General features: G+C 33.5%; 1 protein-coding gene across 1 annotated transcript in view; it reads left to right on the forward strand.

Annotated features, from left to right (window-relative positions):
* Positions 1 to 12,669, forward strand: part of LOC114029068 (potassium channel subfamily T member 2) — a 207,213-nt gene that overhangs the window by 167,647 nt on the left and 26,897 nt on the right. The window contains exon 18 of the mRNA XM_027843419.1: positions 6,887 to 6,907. Coding sequence (XP_027699220.1) covers positions 6,887 to 6,907 — 21 coding nt within the window. The remainder of the gene's footprint in view (positions 1 to 6,886; positions 6,908 to 12,669) is intronic.

Genomic DNA, 12,669 nt, shown 5'->3' on the forward strand with positions numbered 1-12,669 from the left:
TTCTCCTTCTCCTTCTCCTTCTCCTTCTCCTTCTCCTTCTCCTTCTCCTTCTCCTTCTCCTTCTCCTTCTCCTTCTCCTTCTCCTTCTCCTCCTTCTCCTTCTCCTTCTCCTTCTCCTTCTTCTTCTCCTTCTCCTCCTTCTTCTTCTCCTTCTTCTCCTCTTCCTCCTCCTCCTCCTCCTTCTCTCACCTCATGTAAGATATTTTGGAGTTTGGGACTAGATTTTAAAAAAATTAGTTGATTGATTTATTATATATGTTTTTTAAGCTGGGGCAATTTACTTTTTGTCCTGTGTAGTTCACATCTATGATTTCTTGAAATACAGCTCTAGAAAAATAGACTTTAAAAAAGCTCATTGTGTTTCAAATGGAGCTATTTGACTATGCTTTTAAATCCAAATCACTCTGGCTTTCACTGAATGGCAAATAATAGCCCCAGACCAAGCCTCTGTAACTTGTTTTGTTTAGGTTTTATGGCTTAGAATGAATGTAAATAGCAATTGTTTTTCATTCTGGCCAGAAACTCTGAGGGTCTTCACCTCCCAGATTGATATTTTCATGGTGATAAATTGGCCATCTTTTGTCTAAATTCTTACCTGACCCTTAGTCGTTGAATGGGCATTGCTTCAGACAAACTGAGACCTGGGAAAGACCTTAATTTAGAAATACCAAGGTCACTCACTGCATCCTGGGCCTGTCATCTTGACTTTTGATACTGGATGTTGATAACTCTGAAGGAGAGAATGAAGCTACAATTTGATTCAGCTTTGCCTCACTGAAATCCAATAAGACATCACCCTTGTTATGTAATTGATCCTTTTTGAGAACAAAGGACAAACAACACTGTGACTCTGGGGAAACGGTTAACCTCAGTCTTCTAGGAAACACTGTAAGATGACAACTTTCGGAAAAGTTGATGACAAGAATTTACAGTTTGATAGAGAGTTTCCTCATCTGAGAGCTCTCTATATCAATGAAATCAAAAGTTTATTTTCCACGTCTATTAAAATGTAAAGCTCACAATTGCAAAAAGAATCCGCACAATTACTCATTAAAATTTCAAGGAGGAAATAATTTTCATGTTTAGGGAAAGCATTTCTACTTCAGTACTGTTAATTATGATCTGTCAAATACATGCTTTATAACATAGATTAAAGCCCCATTACACAGAAATGTTTCCTATAACAAAATCATTTCTATTTCCTAACAGATGGCTCATAGAAATTCTGCTTAGTCAATCAGGTCACAGTGAGTTCTAGTCAATGAATGATACCATTTAAATTAGTCTCTATAAATGTAACAGGAACTTCTTATAATGAAAGAACATTATTATATACTGTTTGCATTATAGGTAGAGATTTTGCCATAAATGAGCAATTACTCTTCAACTAATGTCAACTTCTGCCTCAAAGAAATCATGCAAACTAAACTCCCAAATAACTTACCATACAAGGAAAAACATACAGAATAATGTATAGCCTGAACAGAGGAAAGGAATTGGAGTTAAACGACATTTAATTCCAACACAGTAGTTGGACATCCAATTCATCTATACTAGATCCAAAGAACTTTTTCTCTAGAAGTTTTAACAGAGATATTTATTTACTCTGCTTCATTTTAAGGTCTTGCAGGCCATAAATATATTTTTGGAAATATTTTCAAAAATACTATTACAATAAAATAATTTGTATGTAAATTATTTTTCTCTGACTAGTTTATCTTTATATATACATATTATACATATAATAATACTGTCATAAACTTTGTAGAAACAATTTTCATTATTAATTGATTAATTAATTATTAAGTGCTTTAATAAATCCACATCATCCTATCCTTCCAGAAAAATAAAAGTAGGCCTTTGGTGCAAATGCCAGTGGCAGGGGTGGGGTAGTGGTGATGGTGGTAGTGGGGACATTTCTGTTACGTAGAAGATTTAAGCCCATAATTTTAAATGATGCTAAAATGATTTATTTTCACAAAACCCAAAGATTTTAAGTAGCTAATTTTAAAAGTAAAGAACATTGAATTCTATGAATTCTGCATACAAAATGCAGCAATGGAATAAGAAATAATATTGTGATAAAGGGCCATATGTACCCATATGTACACACACATGCACACGTGCATATGCTTGCACCTTGACTAACCATATAGGAATAAACTAGGCAGTAAGGATGAGAGAAAACAGATTTTGTACCACTTTCAGAGATCATCTCTTGAGTGGTACCTAAGGCTGTGCTCCTTGCCCTTTGACCTTCAAATCCACCTATATATTAAAGATTCATCAGTAGCCTCTCAGGGATTTATTTATTTATTTATTTTTGTTTTGGCTAGGCAATGGGGTTAAGTGACTTGCCCGGGGTCACACCGTTAGTGAGTGTTATGTGTCTGAGGCAGGATCTGAACTCAGGTCCTCCTGAATCCAGGGCCGGTGCTGTATCCACTGTGCCACATAGCTGCTCCTCTGTCAGGGATTTATAAATACAACATTATATCTGGTCTACTTCCATCTGACCAAGAACTGTTGGGTTGCTCACATTCCTATCCAAAAAGGAAAGAGGGAATGATTAGAATACTGCCCAAAGAGTATCTATTTTTATATTTATTACTGTATAATTTAACTTACTTTTTTATTTGAATAGTGATCTGTAAAGAATAATTTTAAAAATGTATGTGATTCAGCCATGGACTTTCTTTAAAGTTTCAGCAATGCATAATATTGAAAAGTGATTTTTAAAAGTAAATTTTAAACTCTAAGAATGACAAAAATTAGACAAAATTTTAAAAATTGGACAAAAATTAGAGTTTTGCAGAAGTTAATAGTTCATTTTGACACTCTGATTGCCAGCTTTCACTTCTATTCAGTATAGTAACTGCTTTGTGATATCTGAAAACTTTAGTGATTGCTAAAATATTTTCATTTCAAACAAACGTCCACATATAAATTAGATTTTAAAATTCCCGAACTTAGGTATTAGCTGTAAGACAACACTGATAACTATCACTGTTGGTCGGCTTGCTCTTCCTGGAAATAGTCTCACTTTGTAATCAGCTGAATTCTACTGTTATGCTAATTGTCCCAGCTTCTGCTGTTGTTCTGCATCCATAAGCACTCGGGCACCAGTTAGAAGAAAATCAGTTCTGCATATAGTCTCTGCTGACAGTATAATAAATATGAATCAAGCATGCTATTTTTATCTACAAAGTTTGCTCCAGATTTAAGGTTGCTCGGTAAAGAAAAAAAAAGGAGAATTCTCAGTTGGTTTTAGTTAGAGCGTGACATTGAGACTCATTGCCATGAATAGTCTTTGGCTTCTAAAGTTACAACCGGGTAATGCCGTATGAATAGACTTGGGGCAATGTTAGATATTGGTAATCATAAGTAACTAAAAATAAATGAAATATGCATTGGATCTTTCTCATTTGCCTATTTTTCATGTGATTACTTAACAAATGGAAGGTAGTTACTAATTATATAATTCAGTAAGAAGAGTTTGCCCTGCAATGTAGCAGACTTTTAGAAATGTGAATTGGTGTTACCAGAACACACAGACATGAATGAGGAAGGCAACAGGGAGAAATTCTGGGTAGCTAGGTAATGCATTGGTCAGATTGCTGGGCCTAGAGTCAGGAATTCTCCTCTTTCTGAGTTCAAATCTCACGTCACTTAATAGCTATGTGTCCCTAGGCAAGTCATTTAACCTTATTTGCCTCAGTTTCCTCATCTGTAAGATGAGTTGGAGAAGGAAATGGCACCTATACAGGTGAAGTTAGAGATTTTGATTTACAAAGAAATTTTTTGTTTGTTTGTTTTTGGTCATCGTTATTACCCAGAAGACTTATATTCAGTTTACCTGCCACTTACTTTCTTTTCTTGTGATTTGTAGTGAACTTCCCTACCCCCTTCTATATTTGTGAGGTTGAAATGTAAGCTTCATAGATACCTTTTAGTTTTGTCTTGAATTTTTAAAACTCCTGTGTAGTTCTTTAGGGATATGTTTTAAGTATTCAATCTTTTATCTTTTTTTAGAATTAGCCCATCATTTTAACCTGTTGATATATTTTATGACCCTGACTTTATCATGAAAAATTTAACCTCTGTGGCAGTTGTCAATTTGATAGCCATGCCTATAAAAGGCATGGTGATCAAATTTAAGGTTGGCACAAATGGTTATCAAATTTACAGTTGGCACAAAGGTTATGTTTGCCTTCATTTGTCATTTGTAAAAGTTTTGTTCAGAACTCTTAGGACCAAGGAGAGTGTACTGTGGCACTCTGGCATTCCAGAGGAGATATCCACCTACTTGGATACTTTAAAGGATTCGTGATCTTAACAATATGTAAATTCTTTACAACAATGTAGATTGCAAAACATCCATAACTTCTCATATTATGTGTCACTCATGTCCTCTCATAAGTCCTTTATAAAGGAAATATATAGACTATAAGAAGTTCCTGAATTTGACTAGGGTATTCCCTCAGACATTAGATTTAGAATATCAGTACAGGCCTTTTTTTTTTTTTTAACATTCTGTGGGTGGAACCAATATGGTACTGCTATCTGTTATCCTCTGCTCTAGTTTCATGATCAACACACCTCAATTTCTGATCAGATGTTTCCTAAATTATATGTTTTGTGATTCTTCTTTCAAATAGGCTGTTGTTGTTAATATATTACACTGAAGCATATTCATGAGCATATACATTTTTTCATTGTCCTTTGGGATACCCAGAATTTGGCCCTTTGATGATTTTGGTGTTTCAATGGTTCACAGCCTAGCTATATTATGTCATCAAAAGAATATTAATGTTAGAAATGTGGGTTGTTTGTTTCAGGGAGCAACTTAGGAATCACTGAAGCCTAGTTTCCTGAATGCAATCCATCATTTTCTCTACTTCCTAGTCTCTGACCAACTCATTGTCCATTTCTATCAATATTCCAGTGTATCCGCATGCATAAATTCACATGTGTATGCACATATACATGTGTATATATATAACACACATACATGCATGCTTTATGCTTATGTGTTGTATGAATGTGAATATGTGCTTATATTATGTGTGTATGCAAACATACTCGGGGGCTACCCAATGAAAGACATGATTTTATTAAAATTTTGAATAAATCAATACTTAAAGGACTTATAATTTCATAAGCATAGATACTTTTCCAACCTTGAAAATTTTAGTCCCTCATAACTTGATAGTTTTTAACAGTTACTGTGGAAAAAAAAAATTGCCATGGCCAATCTTTGAATTTAAATGTAGGGAATATGATCACCACACAAGGGATCTATAGTCCACCATGGTATTCATATTTATAGCATGTTAGATTTACCAGATTGTACTTCACTGGAATTGAGATCCCATAGTTACCTTCCCAGTCTGATTTGGTGTCCAAATAGAATGTTATTGGAGAAATGCAAGTATTTTCATAGGAAACAAGAAAATTATTAATTTAAGGCTAAAAATAATTGGAGTGGAAAAAGAAATAGTGAAGTATATACTTATTTATGTTGTTCCATCATGCCAGAGGCTTTTCAACTTGGAGCATTGCTGCTTAGAGGAGGTAGTTTTTATTATGAGTTTTCTTCTTATGTGCTGACTTGGGAACTTAATTAAACTTCAGGCAAGACTGAAATCTATTGGATATACATTTCAAAATACTAGTGTTCATTCTCTATTAAAAATAAAAGATTATTTCTAAAAAATTGCTCCCACAAAAAAGTATGCTAGATATTTATTTTAAAGTAGCAGTGTTTTAAATAACAAGAAAGTAAGATGATCAAATATTAATTCCATTTTAAACATTATGAAACATATTCATACTTATACTTCATACTTTAGATTCAGGATAAATGCAGAATTTATAACTATATATATATAATTTATCACAATAAACATCTATGATAAAGAGAAACTGAGGCACAAAGGTCTGAGAATGATCAATTTTTTAGCAAGGTTAGCAATTGCCAATAAAAGGAGGTCAATGATTCCTCAGTAGCCAAATACCCATTTGATAGAGCAGCTTTTAATACAGTTAGTTACATAAGGTCCAGTGATGCAAAGTAAACTAATGTTGTGGTTGATCTTAAAGAAGGGTGAAGTGGGGACTTACATTTTGCTTCTTCATATTTACTTACAGGAAGGGATCTCCAGAATCCCTGGCAATAGGGAAAACACTGAGTTAGTCAGTAACCTCTGGAAGGTCTTAAGGTGGGCAAACATCTTATGATCAGGTTGACTCACATCCCTCCATAGTCAGCAAAAACTCACAGCTTACCAACTGTACCACTGAGGCCTATACAATCAAGTCCTATAAGTACTGATAAACAGTGATTGCATAAATTCTTAATAAATGATATAAAATACAGTAGGGTATCAATTTAACAATATATTTTGTGTGTACATTATATGCATACATATATGCATACCTATATAAATATGCACATATACACACATATGTATGTGTGTGTGTGTGTGTAGTTTCTCTTCATCTATATTTAAGAGGAATTAAAAGTCCTGAATTTAAAGACATGGGCTTACAAATAAACCTAATATACTATACAATAATTTTATCTCCATCTACTAGGGTCATTTCTTTCTCCTAATTTCCCAGCTCCCCCTTTCCCAAATCTGCCATTGACAATTCTGGGGGGGAAATCAATTTAATATAAGCAAATATTATATAACCTTTTAAAATGATAGATTTTCTAATGTTGGTAAATTGTCATTTTGTAAATATATGAAGTTGGATCATGTCTGTTTGTATGTGTGTAAAATGTTTTTTTTATTGCCTCTGGCTGGTCCATGTGTATATTTGTTCAGTCATTCTTTAAAATGTATTTTGTTTTCTTTCTTTCTTTTTCCTTTTGGGTCAGTCTCGAGAAACTGCATCACAAGTAAGTATGTGTTGATTGTCTTCTTTTCTCCACCACTGGTTTAATGAAAGAAAGCCCAAACTTAAATAGGATGTCAAAGATTAAAATCAATATCTATTAGCATTTGTAGGCTATCACCATTCAGTTAAGTGACGTACTTATAGCTTGATTTCCCAATTTAGTTATATTTTCCCCCTAAAAGATTACAAATTCCTATAGGAATTCTACAAAAAATATCACATACACTAAAAATTAACAAAAATGAAAACTTTTTGAAACACATTTTGTATTTCACATACGTATTCATATGTGTATATGTATATGTGTTTGTGTTTATGTATACATGTAATTATATTTTTATATTTTTAGATGTAGGAAACTTTAAAAGTTTCTAAAAGTTCAAAAAATATAATTATTTTTATCTAAACAATTTCTGTGCAGCTAGGTGATGCAATGAATAAGTCACAGGGTTTGGAATCAGGAAGACTCATCCTCATGAGTTCAAATCCAATTTCAGACACTTTTAGCTGTATGATCCTGGGCAAGTCAGTTAACCCTGTTTGCCTCAGATCCTCATCTGTAAAATGAGCTGGAGAAGAAAATTCCAAATTAGTCCAGTATCTTTGCCAAGAAAACCTCAAATGGAGTCATGAACAGTTGGACACAACTAAAACTACTCAGCAACACAAAAAATAATTTCTGTAGGGCCCTCATTTGTGTGAACAAAAATTTTTCTAATCAGTCACAATGGTATGTCAGTTACACATTTTTCAGTCTTTCAAGGTTAAATGTGATTTTTTCCATGTGTTAGTCCTAATTTCATTTTAAAATTAAATTGCTTTCACAGTTTCTGAAAGATGTGTCAAACAGGAAATATATAATGTCACATTCCTATGCTAGTTTCCCTTTGTAAGTCTGGATCTGTGAATATTGGGTTTAATTTCATTTGCTATCTGTTTAATGGTGGAATTGCCCCATTTGTTCTCAGTACTGACAGGCCCTCCAAAGTCCCTTTATGATTTTTGAAGTGAATAGAGAAATAGTTTCTTTTCTTTCTTTCTTTCTTTCTTTTTTTTAAAATCACTGCAAATCATTAAGGCTAGGCAAATTCTGCAGATGCCATGGGCAGGGCCATAAAAGCAACCCTTGTACACTTTGTTTTTAAACATCAAGGACTGTCATATTAAGCAGCTACTGGGTCTAGGGAATAACCGTTATTATCCAACAATAGGATAATTCCTTTTACTAATTAAGTTGAGACTCTATGTTCTTTTGACACAAATTATTTGCTCTATATTTGACATGGACTTTGATTGGTGAACAATTATGTATAAGCACATTGAGGAATTTATAATCTAAGAACTGCAGAATATGATGATATTTGTGAGCAGAAATTATTATAATTTCTCTCTAATTTCCATCTACATTAGGTGCTCTAGGACCTTTTACTTACTCAATAGTATAGATGGTTGAATCAGATATTATGAATTAGTTTATTATATATCCAGCTACACATGTTGGGCAATATCCTTGACAAATAGCTCTTTACACAAATATCAAATTAATATTTCTAAAGTTTCTAACAAAATAATAAAATACTTGCATAACATTTATATTGCTGAGTTTTAATGATGTGTATTAATATACAAATATGCATGTTTGACATTTATACATGTATACAAATGTATGAATGACATAGATATATTTGGATGAACATATGATATATATGATTACATCAAAGTTCCTGAAAACAAAACAAAACAAAACAACCAATGGTAATACCTGACATAGAGAATCATTAATTTTCTAATCAATTTAATTAGTTGATATTCTTCAGGAAGTAGCACTTCAAATAACTTGAAAAAGGTGTATTTGCCTATTGTAAGTTGAAAAAAAAGAGTAACAAGAATAGGGGAAAAGAAACTTTGGATTAGAAAATTGCCTTGGAAAATCCATACCTAAACTGTGTGTGGGGGTGTGTGTGTTCTTGTATGTAGATGTGTTTGCATGATGCATTTTTCCTAAGTTTAACCTTGTTACCTGTCATTGAATAACTTTTCTATTCAGCCTTTTTTAATAGCTTCAGATGTAAAATAGAGGAATTTTTACAAATTTATTTACTTGGAATGAGAATTAAAAAATAAGTATAAAATATTATTTCTATCTTACATATTAAACATTTACTTTTGTTTCCTAAGCACACTATGTATTTTTGGTTTTTACTCATTTTTATTGATTTTCTTCTCTAAAATATCCTCTTTTAGGTAACCATATTATAGGTAAATAATTATACTTCTTGTCTCTAAACTGAACACAGGCCCTGGAGTTTTAATGCAATTGGTGAAACATACACACACACAAATACACACAAATACGCACATACATACATATCTCACTACTTAAAAAAAATCTTTAGCATACAGAATTCAGACCATTACCTGTAATATCAATATGACTTATTATCTTATATATAATCAAATTCCCTCTTCTATTGAATATATAAGACTTGGCAAATTAGTTTGCTTTTGACATATATCATGATGTCTTTATCTTGTAAGCATAATACCAACGTCTTAAACCCTTGTAATCTGACTTCTGACCTCAACACTTATTATGTCTTAATTGCTACATTTAAATAATCTTTCCTCAGTTATCCCTCTCCTCGACTTCTCAATAGCATTTGAATCTATTGAATATCTCTTCCTCCTGGACATTCTCTCCTAAATCTCCTATTTGTCTGACTGCATCTTCTCTGTCTAATTTGCTGTATCCAGTTCCATTTGCTGCATCTGTGTCCCACCCCCTGTGCAAGATTATACTCTGAGACATTTTTATAGCATTCATCTTTCTATTTACTTCCCCTCTCTGGGATTTCATCAGTTTCCAGTGGTTCAATTATCTTTAATTTGGTGGCTCCAGGATTTATAAATTCAGTCCTACTGTCTTCCCTAAGTTCCATTCCATCATCAATAGCTGTCAGACAACTCCACCTAAATATACACCTCAAACTCAACATGTCCAAAATAGAACTTAAAAAATAAAACAAAACAAAGCAAAAAATAAAAAATAAAAAACAGCCAAATGTATCTGTTCTCCAAGGTTCCCTATTTATGGTCCAGGTCACATCATCCTTTCAGCCACATCTGTTTATAACTTCGGAGTCACCTTCAATTCCTCCCTTTGCCTTAGTCTCCCATATTTAATGTTTTTTAAATTCTAACTCCAAAACATATTTTATACGCATTCCCTTTTTCCAATAAGATGGTTACTGTTATAGTTCAGGTCCTCATCACTTGGACCTTATTCAAACATCCTCTCAACTGAACTTCCAGTGTCCTCTATAATACACTAATCATATAGCTTCCAAGTAATTATTAATCTAAAGCATAGGTCTGACCATGTCATTCCCCTGCTCAGGAAACCTTAATGGCTCCCATTTTCCTCTAGAATGCAATAAAAACTCCTCAGCTTGACCATCTGGATCTAGTGTACTTTTCAGACTTATTTCATACAACTTCCTTCTATATTTCAGCCAAATTGATCCATTGCTATTACCCAAACTCATCATTCTATGTACTGACTCTGCTTTTTGCCCAGTCAATACTCCATGCTTAGAATATACTCTTTCTTCACCTCTAACTCTTAGAAACTCTGGTTTCATTCAAGGCTTAGATCATGGATTATCTTTTTACTAGAAGTCTTCCCTGATTCCTTCAGTTGTTAGTGCTTCCTCTTTCCTCCTCAACTTATTATTTATATATTTACATCTTTACATTTTGATTCCTCATGTCAAGTATAAGTTTCTTAAGGGCAAAGACTTTTATGTATTTTCTCTTTTTAAAACCACCATTTAGCACAGTGACTTAACACAAAGTAGGTGCCTTGTAAGTGCTTCTTGGATTAGCATTATATTTTGTGTTTTAATGGATATAGTTCCTTTATTGTCCTTATAGGAAAATGTCAATATTTAAAATGAGATATGTTTTATAATTCAGATTAAAATATTCTTAGCCAAATTATTCAATTTTTTCAATAAACCTTTTTTATGGTCTGCTCAGTATTGATAATGATCTCTTTCAAATATTGTATGCTTTCAAACAAGGCTAACCAATCCTCCACAGTAATAGTGAAATTGAGAAGAGAAGTGTATTTTGTAGGAAAGACAGTGAATTTTATTTTGGACACATTAAGTTTTAGTTATCTATAGTAATTCAATTTGAAATGTCCAATAAGAGGTCAATTATTTAGTGCTGGAGCTCAGGAGAGTAAACAGGGTATTATCTGAGAATTGTTTGCATATAGATGATAATTAAATTCATGTTAGTTGCTAAGGTTTGCCAAATAAGAAAGTTGAAAGAGATAAAAAGACCCAGGACACAGTCTTCGTCTACAAACACAGTCAATGAATGTGGCCAGGATGGTAATCCAACAAAGGAAACTAAGGAGTAATCAGAAAAGAAAAGAACCAAGGAAGATTATAGTCAAGATCACATTGATTTTTTTTAACTTCTTTTCTTAAACTTTTTAAACTTCTACCTTGAGAGTTTCACAAATTCTGCAGACAGGTCAAGAAGGATAAAGATTGAGGAAAAAAGGCCATTCAATGTGATGATTAGGAGATTATTGGTAACTTTGAAGAGAGCAGTATAACTTGAGTGAGAAGGCCAGAAACCAGATATATAAATACTATAAGTGTTTGTTATTGTGCCATCAGAATTTCCTTCTTAAAAACTTCCTATCCTTCTGGGGTATACTTTCCTACAAAATCTTAGGCTATATGCTGCTTCCAATCTTTTTTTTCTTTTTCTGAAACTACTGAATTTGTTCTCTCAAAATTTATACTGTATATGATTATGCTCTGTTTGCTTCTCCTGACCTATCAAAATTTTGGGGACCCTTAAGATTCCATAATTTTAACTTTATCAACCTGCTCCTCCTTGATCAGAATAAGATCCAGAATAATGGTTCCTAATATCACTTCTTTTGTCACTTGAAAGGTAATTATTAAGGTAAGCCAAGTAATTATCTGCTGTTCTTTTTTGGGGGGGGAGAGAGGGAGGGAGAAAGGGAGGGAGAGAGAAGAGAGAGAGAGAGAGAAAGGGAGGGAGGGAGGGAGAGAGAGAGAGAGAGAGAGAGAGAGAGAGAGAGAGAGAGAGAGAGAGAGAGAAAGGGAGGGAGAGAGAGAGAGAAAAAGAATATCTAGCTTAGCTTTGATAACTGATATCCCCCATCACTCTTAGGTCTTAACTTTATCATGCAGGGGTGAGGAACCTGTGTCCTTGAGGCCACATGTGGTCATCGAGGTCCTTTGGTATGGCCTTTTGACTAATTTCAAGCTTTACAGAACAAATCTTTTTATTAAGGAGATTTATTCTGTGAAGTTTGGATTCAGTCAAAAGGTTGCACTTGAGGATGTAGAGGGCCACATGTGGCCTTGAGGCTGCAGGTTCCCCACCCCTGCATGGTATACTATTTAGAATAATGGCTAGCATTTATTTAGTGTATTAAGGTTTGTAAAATGCCTTACATATATTATCTCACAACAATACTGTATATGTATCTGACCAGGAAAGACAATTTTTACAATGGAACCTTTCTTCTCTCTGATCCTAGGAGATCTGTCTTTCTAAAATCACATTGATTTTTTTTTAAACTTCTACCGCACACTACTGAATGACATGAAAAATTAAGTCTACTGCATTCATTAGGGGCAGCTAGGTAGTGAAGTGGATAGAGTACTGGACTTAGAGCCATGAAACTGGGAAAGTAAGAAGGGGCCAGAT

Source organism: Vombatus ursinus, unplaced genomic scaffold (genome assembly GCF_900497805.2).
Source record: "Vombatus ursinus unplaced genomic scaffold, bare-nosed wombat genome assembly UNPS02014909.1, whole genome shotgun sequence".
Lineage (NCBI taxonomy): Eukaryota > Metazoa > Chordata > Mammalia > Diprotodontia > Vombatidae > Vombatus > Vombatus ursinus.